The sequence below is a fragment of the Crocodylus siamensis genome, chromosome 3 (assembly GCF_052110815.1).
Source record: "Crocodylus siamensis isolate JL-2025a chromosome 3, ASM5211081v1, whole genome shotgun sequence".
NCBI classification, from domain to species: Eukaryota; Metazoa; Chordata; order Crocodylia; family Crocodylidae; genus Crocodylus; species Crocodylus siamensis.
The window spans coordinates 88278579-88305318 of NC_143397.1; the positions used below are offsets into that span (position 1 = coordinate 88278579).

General features: G+C 40.9%; 1 protein-coding gene across 2 annotated transcripts in view; it reads left to right on the forward strand.

Annotated features, from left to right (window-relative positions):
- The window catches only part of CNTLN (centlein), a 377819-nt gene that overhangs the window by 33288 nt on the left and 317791 nt on the right, over window positions 1-26740 (forward strand). For both annotated transcript variants that reach the window (XM_090038766.1, XM_090038767.1), the window contains exons 2-3: window positions 6177-6265; window positions 18339-18423. In XM_090038766.1, the coding sequence (XP_089894892.1) occupies window positions 6177-6265; window positions 18339-18423 (174 nt within the window). The remainder of the gene's footprint in view (window positions 1-6176; window positions 6266-18338; window positions 18424-26740) is intronic.

A 26740-nucleotide genomic window follows, 5' to 3' on the forward strand; every position in this document is an offset into this window, starting at 1 on the left:
CAGCATAATCTGCCCATCCTGGTACAGGGAGGGGGCTGGGAGTAGGGGTGCGGCCACTCCTAAAACATCAATTGCTGCTCCTGTCTCCCTTTTAAAAATCCTAGATCTGTCAATGCTTGCAATTACTTTGAGTCCCTCTAGTTAACGAGCGCTGGTTACTACCCTTTTAAACTGATCATCTAGCTAAATCTTCTTGGCAACTGGTATGGAAGCTGCCAGTTTAAGGAAATTGTAGATTATTAATGATTTATTTAATTAAGTATTGTGATTCTATTTATAGTCTTTCTGTGGAACAGGGAAATGGGCTTTAAGACCCTGTGTGGAGGGCAGAACTGTTTTGCTGACTCATTTAAGTACTCCGACTAGCAGAGTAAATTGAAAAAGAAAATGTAGTGGCACTTTTCCACGCTCTGCCCACAAAACAAGCTGCCACTTGAGATGCCAAAATCAGCTGCTGCTCGCAAAATTGTGCAGATGTTCAAAATATGTTCAGTTACGCTCTCTGGGTTGTGCTGGCCTCTTTGGATTTGGACTCTTGATTAGAGGAAAAATGTGATGGTAATCTCTTGCAACCACCCATCACCATTCTGTAATGCCAGAATGAACTTTCAGAATAGATTACGTAGGCTTTTATAATTGTAGTTTCTCTGCCTTTTTTCCATATTTTAGTAAGCAGTGAAATAGTTAATGTTTTAATGATCATCATTGGCATTTGAGCTAATGGACATAGTGGAGATAATTTGGGTAGTGGACACCTGAGTTGTTTTAGGTTCTCTGTGAACTCACACATCAGCACTAGTTACATGATGGTTTTAATGTTTTTTTTAACTAACATCTAGAATTTGCATTCTTTACTATGAAGGCTGAGGACCTGGAGGGCAGATACTTCTGAACAGTTTTGTAACTAACATTATTTATTGTGATATCCCTTGCTAATATGCCCTTCACCTGAACTAGCATGATGAGGGGAAATGGATTTCCTTCTTCCAGCAGCACTTATTTTATGTTACAGAGGACAATCTTTGATTTTTTTTTTTTGTGAAAGTAGAGCTACTGAGCTGGCTGGGTATTTGTCCTGAAGGTGCCCAGCTAGCTTGGGAACATCACTTCTTGAAGTGCTAATACTTCTTTTTCTGAGCACAAAATGAAGGGTGTATTTTTTTAATCCTTAGCAAAACTTTTATAAAAAGTTTGATTTGTGTTTTGTTTTCGTACATTAAAACTTGATATCTAGATGCCTAAGAATTGACTTACTCAAAAAAATCAATAATGCTACAGAATAGGTGGCATTTTTTTTAGTTTAAATTATCTGGGGATTGTCATTTTTTTAGACAGGACTTAGTAATGACCAGTATGAATTGCTTTGAGTTTCATCCCTTTTTTTTCTTCTAGAAGCTGAACTCCAGCACTGCTGATTAAAATATGGTTTGTCAACATAGATGGGACATGGAAGTGGCAAGGCTGAAGTTTGTTTTTTGTACAATATTACAAATTGTGCCCACATAATAGATTTTAACCTACTTCCCTCTGAATTGGTGTGTGCATGTGACACTGATTTCTTTTAAAAAGAGTGCTCAATATTCAGAGCAGGTATCTTATATTGTTGTCCTTTTCCTGGACTATATGCTGTCTGGGATTTTTCTCTTGGAATATTCCAGAAATTCTACGTGACATCCTGGGTTCTAAATTCCCACAGTTTTTCTCTTCGAATTCCATGACTGGCATTTTTGCAAGCTGGTGTCACTTTCAAATTGTTGTCAACCAGCCTGGAGAAAACATGGCTGTGTGCCATTATCCTGTGTGTGAGAGTCATTAATACACAAAAACTGCTGCATATGTATTTGGGATCATGCAGCTGGGTGGCTTTGAAAGCCAGTTGCTGCACAGCCAAGCCAATTAAAGGAAAGAAGGTGGAAGTGATTTGAAAAGATTTTTTTGAAAAAATAGGTTTTTCCCTGCTTCAACTTCCTTATGAAGTATGAAGGATGCTCTTCAAAAGTACGCTCTTTTAATGCTCTGTTTATTCACTGGGAACATCACAAATGACAACTCCCACATCACCCTTAAGTTAGCGGGAGGAACTACCTAACAAAACTACAAAGGCACCACCTTTTCTTCCTTCAGATACTTTCTTAAGACTTGTCTGCTCTGATGCAGTGAGAACACCATCACCTTGGTAGGAAGTGGTGAGCTGAGTATTATTGCTTTTTATATGCAGTTGGTTCCTCCTTGTGCTGCACTCCACTTAGTGACTCCATTTCCTTTATACATAACATAATGTTTCTGGATGTGAGATCTTGGGGTTGTGGAATACCTTTATTTTTAATTGTACCTGTATGTACATTGCCTGTCACAGTATTGGAAGTCTTGTGTATCACTATAATACAAATAAATGCCTAGTCTTTTCTGGCTTTACTCTAATGTATGTTGTGGGTTTCAAATGTACATAGTTAAAGTGAGTGTATTGGATTTTTCCTCTCTCAACTTCCTTTCTCCAGTGTTGGCAATAAATAGGTAAATCAAAAGCCTTTTATACACTGACTTTTTTTTTTCTCCCCCTCCCCCCATACCAGTTTAGCTTTGGCTTTCAGAATGGTATTATTCCATTAGGACGTCCGTTAACTGAATATGAGTAAGGCACATGAAACCTGAATGTCTTATTTTTGAGCCACGTTTCAAACAAAAAAACCTTCCAAACAGTATTCATACATCAGAGAGGTAGAAATGGGCATGTTCTTCCTTACTTGTCACTGGAAGTGTATGTGCTTTTAAGCAGAATTTTTAGTTTAGAATCATATTTTTATTAGAAGTATGTTGTGTTAATTTTTAAAAGGTTAATGGCCCAAGAGAGACAAAAATGTTCACCTTGCTCTGTCTCTGTACAACATTGAACAGTTAAACACGGTTTGGTGTTTAGAAGAATAGTTTTCAACATTTTTAGACTCAAGACAAACCTCACTAAATGTCAGCTCTTTGTTTTTTCATTCATTTTTGATTATGGAAAAATAATACAGCAAGTTTTTAATTACAGAAAACTCAGACCACAACAGGTCAGAATGCTTTAACAGTGTTTGAAATAGTTAAACTTATTTGAAATCATTAGGCTTATCTTGCTAATTGTGCTTGTTTACCTAACAGTGCTAATGTTATGTGGCATCCCACTGCATTCCTGAAAGGATCTCAAGGCACCCCAGGTTTGTTGTTGAGAACCACAAGGAAGGTGGACAATCTCTGGCATGGGTATCACAAGTGGCATGGGTAGCCTGCATGTGTGTCATGCAGAAATTGAGGAGGGGACAAACAGCATAGCAGGAAGCAGAAAGCAAAGTTGCAAATTGGGTAGGGAGCACTGAGAAGGAAGCTGAAAGCAGCACAGGAGATCAGGTAGGGAGAAGGGATCAGAGGAGCACTTAAGGAGAGTGTGGGATTAATTTGTGGCATTCTTGTCAAAAAGGTCAACCCCCACTGGGTTTAGAGTATGCAGGAACTCTTGTTGCTCTTAAAGTCTGATCATGCTTCCTTGAAATACCTGGAAACTAGGCGCAAATGGGGAGAGAAAAGAATAGCAATGAAGAAAATTCAGCCTCTTTTTCTGGTTCTCTCTTGCAAACCTCCATAGCAGAAGCGCTCACAGCGTGACTGTGTCAGATTTCAGTGAATCTGCGAATTCTGCTAAATACCTTGTCACAAGGACGTGATAAGAAAGGAGGACTTGCAACCCTGGTACTGATGAAACTGAGATCTAGAATCTGGTTTTATCAGCTACTCCAAATCCTGCAAATGTGTCTTCAACAGTTCAGTGCTAGCACATTCTTTTGAACTGCTTTTTCAGTTACAGGGACCAAGTTATGTTGCAGAAGATGCAGCCTTGACCAACTCAGCAAGAAAAGGCAAAAAAAGAGAGAACTTGGAAAGAGAAGGAAAACATTCTGTGAGGGTCAAGATAGAAAAACAGGAGCTTAAATTTAGCCAAAGTCAGAGGAGATGGTGATGGGTCCCTCTCTGGACAGAAACTGATTATGGTGGATTTTGGCTCCTCGTAAACGTTAGGATGGCAGCCACAATAGTATAGCTCCTTCTTATAAGTTCACCTGTCCTGGTATCTATATTTTGGTCCCTTCTTTCCCTAGAAGTAAGAGATGGGCAGATTAGACTAACTTTGGTATGTTTTGCCTGTCAGTTGGCGCTTGTTCCTAACGTTAATTTTGTTTTACTTTGTTTAATTTTAATTTTGTTTAAGAGACTGTCATGGGATGGGTTCCCCAGGGATGGCCGTGATGCCTCTAGGGCTCTATAACCATTCCAGTCTTGCTCAACAGGCACCCTTTTCCTCGCTTGTCACGTCTTGCTGGTAATTATTATATAGGGAGCCTGCCCTTGAGTTTATAGTTAGACATAGTCCTGATGGACCCTGCTGACCCTGTGGATTCTTGGACACCTTTTTAGGGTCCCGCTCAAAATGGATGCCTCACGGGACACCCTCAGCCTTATGGGCTAGATGCGTGGCTCCAAACCATTCCTTTACCATGCCCCAAGCCTCGTGGGTGGCATTTGCACATTGCCCCTCCGAGGCCTTAGTTTAACTTGGCCTCCGGCCATTGCTGGGCTCTCTGCTCACCACCTTTGTCACTGCACCCCCGGCGATGGGGTCCACTTAACTCCCTTTGTCACTGGCACTGGGGGGTCCCCACACTGTAGTGGGCCCCCAGTGAGGCCTCCTCCTTCCCCAATAGCCTCAGCCCGATCTACCAGTTTACAAACAGAAATCAAAATATGAGCCCCTGGGCTATAACATAATACAGGCAGTTCAGGGTGTGCTCTGTCCCTTTAGAAGCATTAAACCTCGTCCCTAGCACTAAATGTCTTGCAGGCCAGGGTCCCTGGTGAGCCCCTGGAGCCTCTTAATCCTACCAGACGTAGAACAGACAGTTAAACATCTGCACTTAGCTTCCTCTAAGAGAGCTCCTTCCCCCTTGGCTGCTGACAGAGAACTGCCTTCTAGTCTCAGCCCTGGGGTTTATATGTGCCCCAGGCCCTGTCTCTTCTGGTCAGCTGACTGCCTGCAGGTGCAAGCTAATTCCCTCATTCTTACTCTCAGGGTAACCTGTAGCTGTGGGATTCCTGCCTGACTGCCAGGGGCCTCTCTCTAGGCAGTTTTTGCCCTTAAAGGAGCAGGCACCATAGTGCCCTGTAACAGAGACATAATTTCAGCATGGTGATTGGATTGTACCTGTAGGCCTTTGAACTAATTCAAAGTCTGTACTGTGTCTTAAACTTTTGCTGGCTGTTATATAACAGATTGAGCTGCATTTTTTGTTACCGTGACAAACTTAGGGTATGCACTTCTGCACAACAGAGGCTAGGGTCTCCATTTTCTTACTGCTGACCCTACTTTCCTTCTCACCTCTACAGTTAATGTCCATTGTTATAAAGCAGTCAGGTGCATAAGAATTAGTCCCTGACTCCAGACATAGAAAAATAAGTGTCCTTACCTAACATCCAAGAACAGGCTGCTATGTGCTTTAAATTTTAGTAATCATGAATTTATTTTTTTCTTAAGAATGATACTGGGTTTTGCCTTTCCTCAATTTAAGGCATAGGTTCTTGACTTTGCTAATGGGTGTGATGGAGCAATGGATATCCTGCCATTTCCCATTTGCTAGGTTGCTAGAAAAGTCTCACTACTAAGAATTGCAATCCTAAATTGTGTATGTTTCCTTGTTGCCTATCAAAGTGTTCCACTTTTAAAAATTGCTATTTTGGGTACAAGGTCAGGAGTGTTCCTCTTTTATATCATTAGCTTCTTTGTGTTAGGAGACTAAATACCTGCCGGAAGTGGGGCTGAATTAGGCCTTATTTCTCTGGTGGAGTGAATTGCACATATTTTGTCCTGGGACTTGAAGGAGGAGATGAAGGTGTCATTGAAGACTTTTGATTAGTGTTTTGGAAAAAATGTATTACATTTCCTTAGCTGACATTTTTTAATTAGTCTCTTGATGAAGTTGGGCATTTCTTTTGGAACAAACAACTGAATTGGTCAACCTGAATAATGAAGCCTTTGAACTCTGTTAACAATTAACTTCTGATAATTAATGCTAATAACCCCTTTTCTTGTAAAAGTTATGTGGCAAATATGCATATAGTGTATTCTTTATTTCTCTGTTTATATTTTTAAGGCTGACAAAGAATTTGTATGGTCTTTGTGGAAACGTCTGCAGGTGGCAAATCCAGATCTTACACAAGCAGTCAGCTTGGTTGTGGAAAGGTGAGCTTGGAGATTTTCCATAAATTTTTGAACCCACTCTGGTAGGTGTCTCTCTTTCATGATGCAGTTTCATGTTAATTTTTTTGTGTTTTTTGAACATTGAATTGTTGGAATGTTACAGATCTGTATTTCATTAAAACTACCCATATATTTTCATACTTTGAGAGTGCCTAAAATCTGTGAAGAGTCTGTGTTTTTTTGTATAGATCTAAAAATTCAAAATCTGTGCTTCATTGAGCTGCTCCATCTTCACCAGACTGCAACTTGTATCTTAACTCTTCTTCTGTGATTCAGGCTCCAAACAGACTTTCATTCTAATGCAGAAATTTTTGAGAAATTTCTACTGTTAAAAATTGTTCTGGGACAGGGAGCAGCACAGACTGTAGTCTGTAGGACCTCCCCCACTTTGTGTTTTTTCCCAGACCAAGAAAGGTACTGGAATAGTGGGGTAAAGCCCCCTACCTGCTTCCCAGCCTAGGGAATCTCAATCTGAGGACACAGTGGGGAGTGCCTGCTCCTCCAGAGCAGAGCAAAGTAGAGGAACTGCTGGTGTGTGGCTCTTAATGTGCTGTGTGCAGGGGAGGAGGGTTCCCCCCCCCTTCCCCTCCCTCTCCAGCATTTTCAAACTGGCATCCATAGCCCTGCAATGCATGAGTCTGCAGGTGCAGGGCTCTAAGTGCCACGTAGCAGGGAGCTTGTTCAAAGCTGGTGCTCCACTGGGAGTGGAAGGAACAGTGGGACAAACCTTTTAGCCTGTTTCCCAGACTAGGCAATCACTGGCTGGGGGAAGAGACGGAGCATTGCTCTGCTGTAGCCTACCCCTCCCTTCTCAGGCCAGACCGGGAGAAGGCCATACAACTGTTCTTTTGCTAATCTCCTCGGAGGGGCATATTTTCCTCAGGACATATTGAGTGAAAGCTTGTAGGCTTTTCATTTCATTTCTCCCCACCCTCTACCCTCCCTTCATTTGTATGCTTTTAATTTCTGTAATTGCTGTTCTCCTAGTAGCAGTTTTTGCTTCTCAGCCAATCGGGGGGTGAGGGGGGGAATGCCACCCCCCCCCCCCCAATTTGGCTGAGAGGCAAAAACCATGGCAAAATAAGAGAGCAGAAATGGTACGGCTCACCATAGGATGTTGCTGCACTTTTGGTAGGTCGTGGAAAAAATGTGATTTTTGTGGGGATTTAAATAGAGATTTTCTCCTTTTTTCCTGTGGAAAACTAAAATCCCTAAATGACACATAGGAAGGCCAGAAATAAAACTCATTTTTTTTTAATTTGAATCTCCAGTCCTTTCTCCAGTAATTGTTTCTGATCCTAAATCTATCTCTGAACCTCCTTTTCCTTTTTTCCCCTAAAAGTCACAATTCCAAATCTTCTACAGGTTTAGGTTTCCATAACTTTTACTTAGTCAGTTTTTTTGCTTCATTCTTTTACTTTTCCACATATTGCTTCAGAAAGCTTATTGTCCTATCCTCAGGCAAGATTCTTTGAGTCAGTGGTGATGCGTAGGGTGTGCATGAGGGTGCACATACACCCTCTGAGAGTGCCTGTGTACCCCCTGACAGGCTCAGGTGATGGTTGGGGGGGCAGGTGGGAGCGCCAGTTGGTGCGATTGGATGTGAGGGGACCCTCTCCGGCCACTGACTGGTTGCTGGGGGGTGAGGGGGGGCACGTGCCCCCCTGACTAAGGTGGTACCAGTCGCCCATGCTTTGGGTAGATGTGATATCTTTTATTAGACCAACCAAGTAGTTGGAAAAAAGTTTTTAGCAAGCTTTCAGGCACAATCATCCTTCTTCAGGCATAGGAATTCTCTGCTGTTCTGAGACTCCAAGGAATGAGAGAAGCTAAAAGTGTGGCAGGATGTCCTGTCCTCTGTTTCAAAGGGTACGAAAAATTTTCTGTGCCCAAATGCTAAAATCAGCTTGAAGATGTTTCCTTTTTAGTAGTTTGTATGTCAGAGGTATCTGTAGAACCAGAATGCCATTGCTGGCATTGTTGCTAGCCCAAAGACTATGGCAGAAGCTATTCAATGAGTTAGTTAATGAACACATGAAGATTTGAGAAATAATGAAGCATGCTACAACTGATAAGAAAACAACAGAAGTACTTCAGTTACTCATAAACCTCTTGGAACCCTATGATGCAAAGAAATGGGCATACGGTAATAGCTTTCAAAATGAGGATTATTGTATTTTTTTTGTCCTTGCTTTGAAATATCAGTTTTAGTACTCTTAGCAATATTTAATCTGGCAAGCCTAAATAAGGCTGCATTTTGTAAAAGGGACCACTCCAAGCCTCTGGTGCAACCAAGTTAAATGAAAATCCTCTAAGAATACAAAGGTGAAAGAAACTTAATGGGGAAGACTTTCCCAAAGCAACACCTGAAACAGCTGCTAGTTAAAGTTCTGATACAACAGACAGGTTTTGTACTGTGCCATGGCTTCATCAGAAAATCTTGATTTAGGATTGAGATGAGTTGGTCTTCAGTCCTTGGGACTTAATGATGTAAATAACACAGGTGTTGGCTTATATTTATGTTCTGTTGTGTCATGCCACTAAACATTCAGTACTTAGCTAACTTTCAGTGCTCACTAGAGTATTATCTGTGGTAACAGTACAGCTAGTTCTTATATTATCCTCCAATAGGTATTGTGGAAACCAGCATATGATGAGCATGGCAATACCACCCCCTCAAACTGGAGGATGAAGAAAGCAATGCTTCTATAATAATGGCATTAAGAATGTACACGTCTAAGGGCCCCTCTAGATGTTCAGGTAAAGGAGTGATAGGATCTGATGTGTGATCCACACGCTTGTGCCTCCTACCATGCCACATGTGCATGGCAGGAGGCATGATTCTGAGATCCAGCATCAGATCCAATCACAGTTAATTGTTGGTACAAGGGGAGTTCAGGATTTTCATCCCACCTTCCTTGTGCACTGGCAAGGAGCAAGCTCCTGTATCTCACAGGACTTCTGCTGTGTCTGGGAGTTCTGCAGCTAGTGGGACTCCCAGCTATGAGGGCTACACGTGCAAATTAAAACTGGATAGAAACCAGCTATAAAGTTATTGCACATTTTTGAGCTCTGACTTTATAGTTGGATGGATGTTTTTATGGCGTGATACCAACTTTGCACATGTAACTGGTCTAAATTAATTGTGCAGTTAACCAGTTAATTGTGTAATACCTGTAATGTGTAGGGGGGGCCTGTAGGATCAGTTGCTAGCACACATTATGCAAAATGGCATGAAGAGTAAGGAATAAAAAGAATATATTGTTGGAAATAAGTGTGTTACAAGTCATACAATCAAGTCATTTTATTTTTGGAGAGTTGGATGAGATTTCTCAACTTTTTTCTTTAAAGTACAATTCTTTATTTCTATTCAAGATAGAATGTTTGTTTGTTTATTTTTAGTAATGGTAGGTTTTTCTTTATTTCTAAATTTACAATATCAAAATATTTTCATGTTTCCAGAATAAGAGTTTAGCTGCCCCCAAAATTAAACTGTTGTCTTTTTGTGGCTATAATGGTGATTTCTGAAATACATAGAAAATATTTCATTTTTCAGCATTCTTTGCAGTTCTTACTGGGTGACTAACTACACTCACTGTTTTAATATTCAGATACAAACAAAAATTATCTTTACTGTGCAAATGAGAAAAGCCTTGGGGATATGTAAAAGCCTCCAGGTATTTTCAAACAAGCCATTGTAAAAGTATATCTTATGTTAGTGTACTTTACAACTACTTTAAATACTATTGATCTCTGTATTATGTAAAAAGAATGCTATTTCTAGTTCACTTGCCTTTTGGAACACTTTTTTGATGATAAAATTAAATAGGGGAAAAAAACATTTAAAAATAAAGAATAAAGATACTAAAAAGCACTGACTTAACAGGTAAATCTGTTCAGGTATTAAAAGTATATTCCAGAGTGGTGGAATATCATCATGTATTTTTTACAGCTTCTTGTAAATTTTAATTTAGCACTTCTTGATTGGAAGCCCTACTTCAAGCATTATCTTGTTTACTATAAATGAAATCTTAACATTGGTTTCCCCCCACCCCCACCCCAGCATATTTTGATTTGCCTTCAGGCTCCATGCTGACTCTATCCCTTTTTTCCAAAATGCAGTATTGCTGGATCCCTTGCTTGGTCTGGTGGTGAAACGAGTCCTAGGAGGATTAAATAGGCATACTGTTTTGCTAGACCTATATTCTGATTACATAGCTAAGAAGATCAAATTTAATCTAGGAACAACTAAAACGATGACAGTAGAAACACTTGCAGTGATTTTTTACTTTTTTTTTAATACCACCATGTAGGGAAGATACTACATAAATTGATAAAGAACTATGGTGCCTCAGATCATACTGGATTATTTTACCAGGTTAAGATGCAAAGATTTACTAGCAATGAAGAACACCTTTATACACAACAAAAATTGGTGGCTGTATGTTTGTGTAAAATAAAGCATTGTCTTCCTCATTTGTTTACTTACATCTTCTAAAGGGCTCAAATAGCATGTAGTAGACTTCTTGTGCCAGCTTTGTTGTTATGAAAATTGTATTAACAAGTGAAAACAGGAAGTGAATGAGACAAATACTGGGAAGTAAATAAACTAATGAAGCTTTAAAAAAAGGATTAGCACTCCATCTCCCTTACTTTGAGAGAGTTGTTTTTTAAAAAAAAATTAACATATGCATATTTTGTTTTAACCAGACTCTATAGTTGTTATCACTCAGCAAAGTGGACAGAATACTAGAGAATAAGGATATAACCTTTGCTTTTAAGGTCAAATAGTTGTGGTTGTCTATAGTTGATGAAAGTTTAATATCCTGTTTCATTAAAAATTCTCAGAACATTGAACATAAGTCAACATTCCATGGAGAAGGAAGTATTATGCAGCCTGCATGTGTGCATATCTGCATATCGGAGCACAAAATATTGACATGATAATTGCAGTCAAGCCTGATTGAACAGTGGCCTCTGGGAATTCAGCTGGTGTTGTACCAACTGGATGGCTGCTCAGGACACAGTTTGAAATGCAAGGTGCAAGTTAGCACTTTATTCAGCACAGGCAGGCATCATTTAAAAATCCTTGGGGGAAACCCTGGTGATGTGCAGATGTTAAAACAGTCTGTTCTGAAGTGCTGATATTTTGAATGCAATAAGAGACTTGTACATTCTAGATCAAAAATGTTTGCAAAATTAAGAGCAAAATATGACTCTTAATTTTTTTCTTATTTGTCACATGCTCGGCATAAAAATATTGAAAAGCCTTGTGTGTGCATGTACGTACAGTAGTTTAAAATAGGTGATTTTATAACATGCTCCTGATGAATGAAGCCATTCTGTTTAGATTCCAAAAGAAGAAACAGTGTTTTTTAACTATGTCTTTTTGTTATAACGTGGTGTGAAATAGTTAACAGAACAAGTAAGAGAAATGCCTTTATTATATCTGTAACTAGTTAATTTAAGAATCGGTGAAAAAAATGAGAATTTCATGTTTATGTTTTTTCTGTAAGTAGGTTGATTCAGCTTTAAAGATTTACATGCTTAAGTCTACCTTCTGTAACAGCAGAGGTCAAATAGATGCATGGTTAGGTTACAGAAAATAACTGGCTCTTTGAAGAAATATAGCATGAATGGTATCATGTTGATGTTTTTTTCCTCCCAATTCTTATCAGTGTTTTAAGTACATTTTTCTAAGTATTTCAAAACAAGGAAATTAATGATATGTTTCTGAATTAGATGATGCTTGTTCACTGTTAAATGTTGGTTTTGTACTCCTAGGATCTGAATGAAGAGGAATTGAGGTATATTAGGAGACCACAATTAATTAGCGTTCTTATCCGCTCCTTTTGACTTAGAGGCAACTTAAAGTTTCGAACTGCAAGATTAGGACTTGGTTGCAGATATAGACTTATCCAGTGGCTGACTTCTTATGGGCACAGGGTTATGCCTGTGCAAAAATAATTGCAGGAGTGGGACCATATTTACACTAGCGCAGGGAGAGTGCAACATCAATGACTGTATTAGTCAGATTTATTTACCACTAATGTAATAAAACATAGATGTCAGTGAGTATGCTCACTTTAATTCAGTTCATATGTAAAAGAGTAAAAAAGATCAGGAGACCATAACTACATTTTAAAAAATTTCTCAAGGTATGCACAGCAACTTGAAATATTACTGCCTTTCCAGTTTCTTTTCCCCATCCATTAATGTAACATTAATTACAAGCATCATTTTTAATTGAATAGATAAATAGTGATGAAAATATAATCATGATTTGACCACAGAGCTCAGACTATGCAAGCTTTGTTTGATATTTAGGACTGACTTGTATAGTGCTTCTTTTTCAATAGCATGATTAAGGTGAGATGATTAATGAAGTTACGAACAGCTTTCCAAATAATATTTCAGCCTATTATTATTTAAACCTATTTTCATTTAAATGTCTAAAAATAGTGCAGTGGAGCTAAGTACAAATGTTTGTTTATCCACAAGAGTGGTTAAGTATGTGCTATGAATTAAGACCTATGGCAGGACCCAAATATCTTTTTCTCTACTGCTTTTATTGCTGCTTTGCAAATTTATTATACAAAATAAAATATACTACAAACTTCACTGAACTTTAATTTTGCCAATCTTTAGGTTTTTATAAAGCAGGTTCTACTTTCACACCTTATGCATAGTTAAATGTTTTCTTATAGTCTAATATTTCATTTTGACAACTCATTAAAAATGGGCCAAACCCCAGAAAATATGATCTTGTCATGTCAAATAATACATAGTGCAGACCACAACACAACAACAAATGTTAGTTATGCTTTAAAATAATTTACTGATTTTTGGCTGTTGGTAGATAATGAAAACTGAAAGCAGATAATCCACGTGGCTAAATACAGCTATGTTAAACATTTAAAATAGGTAGTACTCATGGGGAAAAAAGACGGGAGCTTAAAACTTGTACAAATTGACAGCCTCTCTTCACTCCATTTTTCATCCTAAAGAAGTCTGCAAATATTCTTAGCTCACATCATTATTGCTCATCAGTGGTTCTAATTAGCTAAACAGGAGTTTGTCTCAGTCATTGATCATCATCAACTTCTTGACAGTGCATGGATTTTTCCCCATATTTGGGTGAGCCTTTTTAATGTATCGTAAATGTATGAAGCGTGTATTAATAGAATGAGACAAAGATTTTTCTCTGTTTTTTGTTACCTTTATAAAGAGCAAGACTTTATATTGCCATTTTAATTGAAACTTTTCCTCACAATGCAGCAGGAGATCCAAAGAGTCTATAATGGTTGTATATAGTGGTCTTACTTAGTGTGTCTTTTGGGAGCACCTCTGTCATGAGTATTGGACGACATCCTATACCACCAGGAGGAGCTGCTCCAAGTTTCCGCTAAAATTTCTTGTATATTTGTTGAATTATGAGAGGTTTTTTTCCCCCACTTCAGTTATTTGTGACAACTGAGATGCATTTCTGGTGACAGTGTCCAGGATTGTGTGCCACCTTTGTAGCCTGCATAAAGAATACCCTAACAAGCTTAACATTTTGAATTACTAAATAATATTTTGTCATTTATCAAATTTAAGAATGGATTTATATCAAAACTTTATTGTTAAAATTTCACTGTTTTCCATTTTTGGTAAGGGACCCCCTTACTTCCCTTTTACTTTGTTGTCATTCAAAAATTAAAGTATTGCATGTATTTAGCTTTAAATTTTGGAACATCTAATAGATATAAATACCCATATATAAGTACCTTTTCTCCTGTTTAGTATAGGACTCTTCTTTCTGGTATCTAATCCCAAATTTTTCATTTTTGAAACTCTGGTACAATGTGAGTTCCTAAAATTACAGGGCTTCATAAATATTTGACTACCAATAAAATACCTGAATCAGTTGTGTACGCTACTTTATTAGCTAGCTTGTAAAGCTTGCCCATTCACTGCCTTCTGGTCTGGTTTATTCATTTGATTCCAGGGTTTTTGATTTTTTTTTTTTTTTTTTTTAAATAAAAAATTTGTCACATTCTTTTGGGGCTTACCTTGAGAAATCTACACACCAGGTTTTCAGATCAGTTATTTTATTCCAAATGCAATTTTTAATACCTTTTCCAAGTGATGGCTGCAGAAGTTTGTCAGAATAAATTAGTTCTGACCCTGGCTCTGAGGCCTGGCTGGAGCTGCCACCACCAGTGCTGTTAAGCTTTTTCTGATCCTCACTTTTAATTGTGAATGGGTTTTTTAAACTGTGAATGGGTTTTTTTCGTTTTTAGGGGCATCATTTTTCATTCTTGAAGTCAGCTGAGATCTTGAGTTCTACAAGTTAATTGTGCATTATGGGGAAAACTATATTTTTAACTACATTTTTCAGTTTTGCTGACTCACTGCATTTTTGTGTTATGAGAAGAGTTGCATCTAGGATCTCTGCTCTTCATCATGTCCTCTGTTATTAGTCTCTTCTCAATGGATGTGATACATCCCCTAGAATGGCCTAATGCACTTTTCCTCCCCCCCACCCTCATTAAGTACCTACTTATTTTTGGAAGGCTTTGCCCATTATCACTTAACTTTCTGAGGGAAATAAATTTTACGTGGTATTTCACCACCTATAACTTCTGTACAACCTATAATGCCAATTGGCATCTAGGGTTGAAGAAAGTAGTAATAATAACAATAGTAATAGTAGTAGTGGTAGGCCCAGGCTTTTGATGCACCTTTCCTATATTCAGTTTTCTGTGTTTAGTTCAAATGTCAAGTAGCCAGACCACTGTCAAAAGTCTCAAGAATATTTTCTACATCTTCTGAAATAATTATTTGTTGAATATTCTTTGTCTCATTTGTCCAGGCCCTGTTACCCTGAATTGTCTTCTTTGAAGTGTGTTTTTCTTGTTTTTCCTTAAGTGTTGCAAATATGATTCATCCTTTCCCAGTTCTTTCAGCTGTGATAGTGTATTAGCATATATTAGTACTTATGTTGCAGCAATGAGTTAGATTTAAAAATACCATCATAAAACTATACACCAACTTCTACAGTCATTGCATAGTCTTTATGCCAGAGGGGGCTGACCAGGGGTTAGCTAGCCATGTGTGGCTCATGTGAGCCCACTGAAGACATAGGGCAAAATGTGTGTCACTTAAACAACAGCACAGCATGCACCTGTGAAGTGAGTGATTGTTTATGTTCATCTGAGTCTAAAATTTAGGTGGCTTAGACCCAAGACAAGGTTGAATAAATGTAGGTTTGCCTTTTTTGTTTTGTTTTCTTTATGATGGGAACCTTTAGTAAATACCAACTATGTAAGATTAGGCATAATGTTAGTGTGCATGTGTTAATACAAATTTGATGAAGAGGATAGAACTATTTGTGTATTTTTTCATGTTTTTATTCAATGCTCTTCATCTTAGTGACTGAGCTAAAATTATGCTATAATTGAGATGACCAGTCTTAATTAAATGAATCTATTAAAATGCTTGTATATGTGATTATATCCATACGTTCTGCCACATAATCCATATAGCTTAAATATTACCATATTTATTTGCTCCTGGCTGACAGTGTGCCTTGTTCAAAACCCACTGAGTGGGAATCTTTGGTACTGACTTTGAGTGGGCTACGAATTAGATACTGTATCAGCACAATACAGAGTTTACAAGACTAGTCAAGGATTCTTCTTAGGTTTTTTATAATCCTAAATTGATAAACTTTATACAACACTTCTAGCATGTTGAACCTGAATTTCATATGGTCATGCCAATGACTGTAATAACTGAAATGCATGAATTTTATTGTTTTACGTGATGCATATCTTTTTTTAAAGTTATTTTGCAGTAACAAGACGGTCATTCCAAACCTATTCTGCTTAAGTGTGACTATACTAAATACCCAATAGCTTTTATTTGTAATAACACATTTTGTAAAATAGTTGCTTGCAGTTCCTTGTTCTGAGGTAATAAGACAAGGTTGCTCACAGAGGCAGTGGTTGTTTTAAGTCTTTAAAAATGCTTACTCAATGTTTTGTGGTCTTCTAAAATCAAAACCCTGTATATAGTCAATGCTTTATTCCACTGAGATAAGATTCAAAAGTTTAGCACTCTTGGGACTCTATTGGAAGGACGTCATGTCAGAAGGCAATAGGGCAGAACAATTTGAGCCAAAAACCCACAGCTGTCAACATCATTAGAAAATACTTGCAAGGGCTGAGGGAAACTCACCTTGTGCCACAATGTATCACTTTTTTGGGTTGGATATGAAATATTTTGTTGCTTCTATAGGCCAAACTCAAAGCCTGTGTTGAGCATCTTTGCATCCCCTGCTCTTAATGTGTGTTGGAAAACCTTGTTAACCTTCTGCTCTTACCCTGCAAATATTCCTTTTTCATTGCACCAGTGTTAGAGGTCCTATATAGTCTCCTAATCCCTTCTTTTCATCCAGCCACAGTCTGTGTTTGTATTCCTTCTTTTTCCATTCCAGATTTTTTTTTTCCATTCGGAATCATGGGCTACTGTCCTCTTTTTGCCTCCAACTCCCTCAATGTATCTTTCAGCAAGTTAGGAGGAAGGCAGCATCTGCTCAGTAATAACTATCTGTGTGTCTGCTTTTACCCCATGTAAGCTGTGGTAGTTTACGTCTTACTCACTGAGAAGCAAGCTATCTTCTTTTTGCTCCCTGACCTTGCCTACCCTGTAGTAACTTTTTGCATGCCTGTGCCTCAGGGCTCTATTGGCTAGTTATTTGTATTTTGCCAGACTCGAGGAGGCAGATGCCTGATTTCTTAGGCAGATCCTGGAGCCATCCACCATTTTTGCAGGCTAAGTGCGGTGTCCCCCCCCAACAAGTCTGCCAGAAGGACTCCGGCAGTTCTGCCCCTTCCTGCAGATTTCCAGATGGCTCAAATTCCCTTGATTAAGCCCAGGGAAGCCATCCTACCCATTAAGCATGGATTAATGACTTCCCTGGTTTAATCCTGATAATTAAACTACTGTTTCAGGCCATCTTTAGGCAGACATGCTGCATAAATAGCTGCAACGGGGTAATGGGCAACCAGGAGGCTGCACTGGGGTCTGAGGAGCCTGGCTAGTTGCTGGCAGCAGGTGCACAAATGCAATGAGTTGGGCCAGGGCTCTGAAGACCTTGGCATAGCCTCCTGGCTGCCTCCCACAGCTGGCCCAGGACCCTGCCTGCCTCCTGCTGTGAGCAGCCCTGCCATGTCTCCCTTCCCTCCCCATCCTCTACCCACCCTTCTGCCTTTACTTCTCCTTCCCCCCATGCTCCAAGGCTGCAGGGCTCCCTGCCCTTTTGTCTTCTTGTCAGTAAGTTGTTTGTTTTTTGGGGGGTTTTTTGCATTGAGCCTGCCATTTTTTTTCAGTCTTCCATTTTTTGTGGAACCTACCTGAATTTGTAATTTCTACAAAAAATCATGCAATTGCGAATTCACACTAGGTCCCTAATTACCCTTGATGGCATTGTAGACCAGATGCCAGGAGCTCCATGTGGCCTTCACTTTCCCTTTTTGATGTTCTGATTTTTTTCCCACCAAAATCAAAAGGCCCATCAATGCCTAAATGATACTCTGACGTTTTAGAAGTTATTATATATGCACTCAGAAGTTAGAAGGTTGCATTCAAATAGAGGGATGTGTCCTAAAGTTGAGTATAAAGCCTCACCAACTCAGCTAAATCTGAATTAGCATTATGCCAAGAAACAAGAAACAAGAAAAAGCTGCTTTTGCTATTTGAACTGAGTAAACCCTAATGTCTTTTGGAAGAAACCATGCAGATCAGTTTAGGTTTTCCTTTATGATGTTTCAAGTCCTGGTGTTTTTATTTATTTATTTATTTTAGAATAAAGTTGTCTTAGCTATTGCAGATGTAATTTGCTGTCACTTGCCATATGCTGCCTGATTAATTCTGCAAAGGCTGTCAGCCTCAGATAATTTAATTTTTCTGTGCCTTAAAATGACATTCATTATCAGGACATGAAAAATTCAAATGATTAGCTGCAAATTATGACTAATAAAGGGTCTTTTTGTTTTTTTGTTTCTAGAGAAAAACAGAAAGCTGAAGTCAAGGACAGGAAAGTATTAGAAATTTTGCAAGTCAAAGACAACAAAATAGAGATGCTAGAACAGGTTGGTAAAATGTTTTAAAGTATGCCAAGATGCTTTTATAACTGAGTTCTATCCAACATTGCTAGATTTGTGTATCCTGATGTATTTAAATACCTACTGGACATCATTGTACCTCATTTTTTTTAACTAGGTCTCTCAAAGAAGACATCTAAATGATAACACAACAGTTGAGCTCATTTGAGGTGCTCATAATTAAATGGGTAGAGAGGGAGTACACTAGGCTTTTTCAGAGAAAGGTATTGTATTCTAGCTCTTGCTTTCTGTGTTGGTCTGCTAAGCAAGTCTTGATTATGTTGACTTCTGGCTGAGTATGAAAAGTTCTCTTTTCTGATAACTTGGGCTTTGCAATGTATGCTCTATTTTTAAAGAAAGTTCTAGTTATGAATAGACTTGGGATTTCCATGGTCTGGTTGGATGGGTTTTATATATTTGTCACGGGTTGGGGTCCCCAGGGATGGCTGTGATACCCCTAGGGCTCCTTGACTGTGCCAGTCCTGTCCAACAGGCACCCTCTTCCTTGCATGCCACGTCTTGCTTGTAATTATAAAGATAGGGAGGCTGCCTTCAAGTTTTATTCTGGACACAGTCTTGCTGGACCCCACCAAACCCTGTGGGTTCTTAGACCTCTTTGGGGTCCTGCTTCAAAATGGATGCCTCACGGGACACTCTCAGCCTTATGGACTAGATATGTGGCTCCAAAACCACCCCTTTACCATGCCCCAAGCCTCACAGATGGCATTTAAAAATTGTCTGTCCTGGGGCCTTGCTACAGCTCAGCCTCTTGTCTTCACTGGGCTCTCCACAGGCCAGCCTCTGCATCCCACACTGGCGCTGGGGTCCCTACACCATAGTGGGTCCCCAATGAGGCCTTCTCCTTCCCCAATGGCCTCAGCCCAATCCACCGGTATTTATAAACAGCAACTTAAACATGAGCCCCTGGGCTACAACATAATATAAGCAGTTCAGGGTGTGCTCTGTCCCTTTAAAAAGGGAAACTTCCCCCAGCACTAAAGTACTTTGTAGGCGAGGTGATCCCCAGGTAGCCCTGCTGTACCTGTTGAGCTCCTGGAGCCCCATTAGTCCAGTCTGCAGCATATCAGGCAGTCCCTGGGCAATTCTTCCCTGGAGGCTCCTTCCCCTTAGCTACTATTAGAGAACTAAACCTCTAGTCCCAGCCCTGGGACCATATATGCGCAGGTCCCTCCCTGCCTCTTCCAGTCAGCTGACCAGGTGCAGGCTAATTTGCTTGTTAGCCTGTTGTGATAGTAACCTGCATGTGTGGGCTTCTGTCTTGCTCTTTGGGCTCTCTCCTTAGAAAGTTTCTGCTCTTAGAGGAGCAGGCACCTTATTGCCCTGCAACAATACTACTTTTTTATATTCCCGAACACCCACATTTTAAATAAAGAGAATAATAAATGTGTTAACCTAGTTGTAGTACTTAATGTATTCAACTTTTAATACATAATAATATTTAGCAACCTAAGTCAAATACCAGTATAAAAAATACTGACAAAACATATAATAAATAGATGCATGAACGGTACTTGTTTTCACTTGAATCCTTTATTTCAGCCCATCACTTAAAAATGAATGTAAATCATTAAGGGGAAAACAGTAAGTGTTGATCAAAGCCATTTTAAAATTAAGAAAACATAAAAAACCCCCTAAAAATATTTTGTTTTGATAATTCTTAAACTTAGAGAAAATGATAAACACTTTTATAAAAAAACTTAATCTACGATCCTAATAAAATCCATTTATTATACTAAAAGTATCCAGCAGTAAATATGCACCAAATGTAAAAAAAAACCCAAAACAAAACAAAAAACCCACTAATAAAGTAATACCTCCGTTAATGAAGTAGATGCATTCTATGACGTCACTTTGTTATCAGAAACGGTGTTACCAGTGGTAGAAATAACATAGAAGGCATAGGGATGCATTCCAGGACACTTCGGGGTGTGGGGGAGAGCAGGGGGGATTCGCATCCCCCAGATCTGTGTGCGGAGCAGGTGCAGGCTGTGGACTCAAGCTCCCGCCCTGCTTCCTTCCCCTGGAGCCTCCATAGTCCAGTGGGCAGGGAGCAGTGGGGCTCCGCGGGGATCACCTCGCTGTGGGCATCTCCTTGCTGCTGCAAGCTGCGCACTGCCCTGGCGAAGCGCCTCCTGTGCATGCCACTGCTTTGGGGGGCACAGCCCCATACTGCTGCTCTCACTGCAGTCCTGTGTGCAGGAGGCGCATCATCAGGGTAGTGCAGAGCTTACAGCAGTGAGCAACTTCTCTGCATGGCTTAGCTGCTTCCTGCTGCGCTGGGTGGCACCTGCCAGGTTGTGAAGGCCCCAGGTAAGGGAAGCAGGGGAGCAGGGAACAGTGGGTCCTCACAGATGAGTTGCTTACCACTGTGAGCCCCACACTGCTTCCTGCCTCTGGGACCTCCACATCCTGGCGGGCACTACCTGGCACGGCAGGGAGCATCTGAGCTGCAGGAAGAAGCTGCTCACAGCTGCAAGCCCTGTGCTGCCCTGGTGACACCCCCCCTGCATGTAGGGCTTCACAGAGGGCAACAGCATGGCGTTGTGTCCCCATGGGGAGGTGCATCACAGGGCAGCAGGAGACGAGCTTGCAGCAGCAAGGAGATCCCCATGGGGCCCCGCTATCCTGGCTGCGCTGGCTTGTGTCTGCGGAGGCTCTGGAGGAGGGAAGCGGGGCAGGAGTCCAAGCCTGCAGTAGGCGCCTGCCCCACATACAGATCTGAGGGGTACTGGTTCCCCCTGCCCCCTGGATGTGGGGAGCTGGCTCTGGCCTTCCCTCGGATGAGCCACCCTTGGCGCCATCCTGCTCCCTGCTGGGGCCCTGCAGCTACGCATTGCAGCCTCAGTCCCCAAGACCTGCCCAGCTCCCTCCCTACAGGGGCCTTAATCTTTCTTTCCCCCCACGTACCTGCTGGAGCTGCTCTGCAGGCTGCCTGGTGCTACGTGCCTGTACTGTACATGCATGTGGCGTCCCCTGTCTCACTGCTTTCCTCCCACTCCCTCCCAGCTCCCTGCAGGCTGGAACTCTGCTAGCCTGCATGGAGCTCATTGCAAAAATGTAAAATCCGTGGGTTTCTTTGGTAAAATGAGAAAGCTGCGGGTTTTTTCAATTTTTGGGTTTTTTTGGCAAGAAAGCAGCTGACTTTGTTATAAAGGAGCTTCATTCCCAGAGGATTTGTTAACTGAGGTATTACTGTAAACTCCCTTAACAAGTCTCCCCATAACCTTTCAATTATTACCTTCTCTGAAGTTCAGGGAAGAATGTAAATTAAGAAGTAGTAACGGTCAGATTAAGGGATGATGGGAGAAAAGGGGGAAAAACAGTTGGGCTTCTGCACTGACATGAACCTTCTTGCTTTTGAAGTGAGAGAGCATCACTGTGCACGCTCTGGTGTATTGCATCTCTTATAGTATCCTAGTGGGGAAGTAGGCTTTCTGCTACATTTCTGTTGGCAAAATACTGACATATAGTTTGCAGCAACATCAGTGGTGCAGTGTCTTTAATGTAGACAGTTTTTAATGCAGATAGTCATCACGCAAGCATTGTCTAATTCCTCATCAGTGTCCAGCAGTAAAGGGTGGGTGCTTGGTGGAGCTCATGCTCCCCCACCAGTTCTGCAAGACATTTTCTTCTTGGAACACTCCCATGGCCTGAGGTGACTATTCACCGTAGGATACTTTAAGGCCTTAGTGACCCAATCTAACCCTGTTTATAACATTTACCATATGTGATGCTTATATGCCTGTTATTTTTATTAAACAGTTGTGTGTTGAGTGGTACTTTTACACTAATTGCTCTGTATTCCTTGTTGTTAGACAATGTAAAAAATATCTGTATGAAGAGTACATCATAACTAGAGCACAAGTAGTGGGTATTTATAAGCACATTTAAAATACAACTTAGAGCCCACACTGGCCTTATTAGAATTTAATTAATGAATAATTCTGCTCAATTCTTTGTAAATGATTTTGCAGGAGCATATATGTCTTTTTATTCTTCAATGTTTCTCAGGTGTTTAATAGAACAATTACTGCATATTGGGCATTTCTGATATTTTCCCCAAATAAACTCACTATAAAATCCAAGTAAATAGTGTAAAATGTTATCCTGGCTAGGACCTCTTATTGCAATAGAGGTAAAAGGCCTGCTTGCTGCGTGACATGTTTTTACTAGATTAGGTCCATGACTAATTTTAAGAGTACAAAAATAATATTTAGGAGAACATCTTGATTCACAGTACTGCTACTCTAAAAGTTTGAGGTTTCTAAATAGAAAGAGAAGAATATCTAATGAAAAGGTTAAAGCTGATGTCACCTTGAAATGTAATTTTTTCTTAATCCAAGACAGGGTTGTCCAAATTCCTAGTGGCCAGGGGCTGTGCCAGTGGAGCCTATGGTCCCTCTCACTTTCCCTCCCCCAACCTCCTTGGATGCAAACTCTCTTGACAGTATGGGTTGGTGCCTTCCCTTTCATTGTGGGCATGTGGCCCCATCTCTCACTGCTGCACCATGAGTGGATAGGTGGCCCCCCATTCGTCCTTATAAGCATGTGCTCTTGCTACACTACTCTGCTGGGTTCCTCTGTTCTGTGCTGTGCTGAGCAGCACCACCATCATGACCTGTCCTGCTCCCTGGGAAAGGAGCAGGAAGTAAAAGCTGGAGAAGGCTTTCCTTTTCCAGAGAAGGAGGGGGAGCCTGGAGACCCTGATTGCAGCAGCAGCTAAAGCAAGGAGGGGACCAGAGGCTACGAGGAGCCCTTTGGCTGCAAATTAACCCCTTATGAGCCACATGTGGTCTAGGGCCACCCATTGGACACCCCAGTTCTAATGGATTTGTTTTTAAAGTACCCAGTGTGTGTGTGTAGAAGAATCATGCAGCCTTCAAAAAAAAATTTAGCAATGGTTAAAACTCCTCCCCTTCTCTCCCTAGTTATTGAACTAGTTAAATCATGTACCTTGCTGTGATTTGGACATTACTGGGGGCAGAGGATACAGACAGTGTATCTTGACCTTGTTTCCTAGTCCAGGGTATTGAGTTTGATACTCATCTTGTTCTCCAAACTGTTTTAGGAACTGGGGTATTGATGATTGCAAATCTAGTCTTGGCACAACACAATTACATAGTGAGAGGAGCTTTCAAACGTATTTAAATATTTTGGGGGTGTTTTTTGTTTGCCCACCTGAAGAAATGAGACTTTAAATGCAATTAATATGTAAACATACTGCTCATGAAGGTATCTGTGGGTGCGTCTATACAAGATGTTTAGTGCAGAGCTGTCTAATTAGTTCTATGGTAGTATCTCTGCATCTATACATGAGGCTCTATTAGGCCCCCATAAACTAATAAATGTCACTGTATGTTAATATTTGTAAATACAAGTACTATCCTGTGGTGGTGTTATTTACTGTGCAGCAGTGCATGTGTAGACGCTGATGGGGCTGCCTGATGGCTAGCCCGCACACTGAAGCACCCTTGTGTCCTAGCCAGCCCCTCTACAGCACGTTGAGCTGGGTCAGAGCAGCCCTGGGCTGGCAGGCTGACCTCTGGGGCCCCCTACTAGGTGGGGCTGCTCTGACCCAGCTCAACATACTGCATTCCTGGGCGCACATGTAAATGTGGCACCTGGAAGCAATATACTTTGGCATGATGCATACTGTAGTTTATTGCTTCAGATTAATTATCCATGTAGATGCACCTAGTTTGACAGTAATAGGAACTAAATTTGTCTTCCATAAAATGTCTTCTATAACATTTCAAGTTTCTGCTATTCAGTCCACCAGCCTGTCACCTTTAGGGGTATTTTAATTAACTTTAGATTAGTTTATTTCCTGCTTGTTTGATGGACCTAGAAGTGAAAAGTCCCTTTATTACCAGCCTTTTGAGCAGCTCATTGCTGCAAAATAAGGTTTTAAATACTTATTTTCAGCTGTGTTTGAAGGCTGATACCATAGGAGGAAATTGTTACAAAATTTGAAATGCACAAGTGCAAAAAATTTGATTTGGTAGTGTTCCCTTTTTATATTATGTAAACAAGAGAATGTACTTCCAGCAACTGAGGCTTTTGTTTCGGGCAGTGAATGCTTATAGGAAGATCCTGATCTAATTTTCCATATGTTGAGGATTTGATTTTTATTATATAGTGCATGATGATACAGTAGTCACAACACGAGGAGAAACACATTCATAATTTTATGTCCAAATTTTGCAGCCAGCTGCTTGCCTCAGATGTAGTATTGTGTAGATCCAGTACTGTTTCATTAAATGCATGAAGAGGACATTCAGATGTGATGTGATTCAGAGTTTGAAAAGAGGCACCACAGTCACAGTTTGATGAGCTAGTCCAGTCTCTTCCATGTAAAAGAAATCCACATCTGCTCTGTCCTGTCTTAATTTGGTTTAGAGAGAAGATCAAAGATGTCTAGGGATATCAAAGCCAGCTGGTCTAATGGTGGGATTTGTAATAATCATCTTCTGTACTACAGGGTGAATTGAGCCACTCTTGCGGGCATCTTGGATGGTAAATGAGTGTTGCTCAAGTTGAATTGCTGTTCTCCAAGCGAGCTGTCTATATTTTAATTTTGGACATGGTGGGTTTAAGTGATTTTCATGTATAGGCAATTTTCATGTATAGGCAACTGTGAGTAATTTTTAAATTTTAGTTCATAATCTAGACAAGGCATTTCTTCTTTTTAAACAGGGGAGGATGTTACTAAGATTAGTGAGCCATTAAACAGAGGTAGATCATATTGTTTCTGTAATGATTCACATTGCTTGGTTGAGCTGTATGAGAACCGTTTAACCAGATTGGGGCACAGTATTCCACCAAAGAGTAGACCAGTGCTAAACCTGCTGTTCTCAGCATCAGCTCCCCAGGAATTCCCAGTGAGTTTCTGAAGCGAATTATTATGGGTTTTTTACTTAGCTGCTGTCATAATTAAATGATTTTTATAGGACATTGTTTTATGTAGGGTAATTAGGAGTACCATTAGGAGTACTCCTAAATAATTAGGAGTACCATTATAACCAGGGATCTGGGTTTTTCATTTGTAGCGAAAAAAACTTGGCAAAATGTGGATTTCTCCTTAAAAGGGGAAAACCCGGGAAGCTGCAGGTTTCTGCTGACAGGCTGGCAGAGTTACAGCCTGCAAGGGGCTGCTAAGGGTTGGGAGGAGTGGGATGTGCATGTGGTGGAGATCAGCTCCCACAGCACCCTCCAAGTAAGTCTATGAGGGAGGCGTAGGTGATGCGTGAAGTGGCAAAGGCGATGTGTCAGGGCGTGCTGGGGCAGATATCTGCACCTACAGCAGGATGCAAGGTTGTAGCTTGGCTGGAACAAGCTCTGGGCAGCAGGCACCATCTCTGTGGCCCAGCAGGTAAGACCTGGCACAGTAGGTTGTACTGCACCAACATAGTCGCCAAAGTGAGGCTCCTCCTGCTGACCAGGCAGCAATGGCGGGGGTATAGTTCTATACCACTGCTGCTGCCACACCTCACCCTGGAGGTCATGGCGATGTGGCCCACTGGATTGCAGAGATGCTTCTGCCCAGAGCTAGTCCAGCCAGGCTGGGGGTGTGTGGGGGTTGGGTGCGTGTTTGTGGTGGTGTGTGCGCGGGTAGTAGTGAGCCATGGGCTCCCCCCAGAGACCTCCTTGCGTGGGAGGGGAGCGGTGTTTGTGGGATGTGTGTGTGTGTGTGTGTGTGTGTGTGTGTGTGAGTACTTTTGGGGTTTGTGGGTATAGTGGGGTGTGCATGGGAGCCCCCCCTACCCATGTGCCCCAGCTTACCCCATGCACATTCCGAACTGACCCTGGCAGGAGTGGATCAACCACATGCATGCACAGCCCTGACTCAGTCCCTGCACCTGCTTCACATTGCCTGCCCATGGCGTGTCTTGCCATCCCCCAGGGACGCAGTGGGGCTGGGGTGGCTTCATGCTGGACTGTTTGTGTAGTTGCTGGCCCCAGCCTTGCGGTACTGGCAGGGACCTGCATGCAGCCCCGGCCTGCCCTGTGTCTGCTGCAGACTTGCCTGCTCACACTTAACAGCTGCAGCAACAGCAACAGCAGTGTTCGTGGGGCAGAGATGTGCTTGGTGTGGGGTAAAAGCAGCCTCTTCCCCTCAGCTTTGCCCAGCGCTTCCTGCAGCAGCTGCATGGAGTCTCATCTAAAGTACTGAGATAAGATATAAATATTATTCCTGCTCTGGAGAAATAAGATAGTTGTGTAACAAGAGCGATGTTATCACTGTATATGAATTTTCTTGAGTGCCTGGAAGGTCATGAGTGTA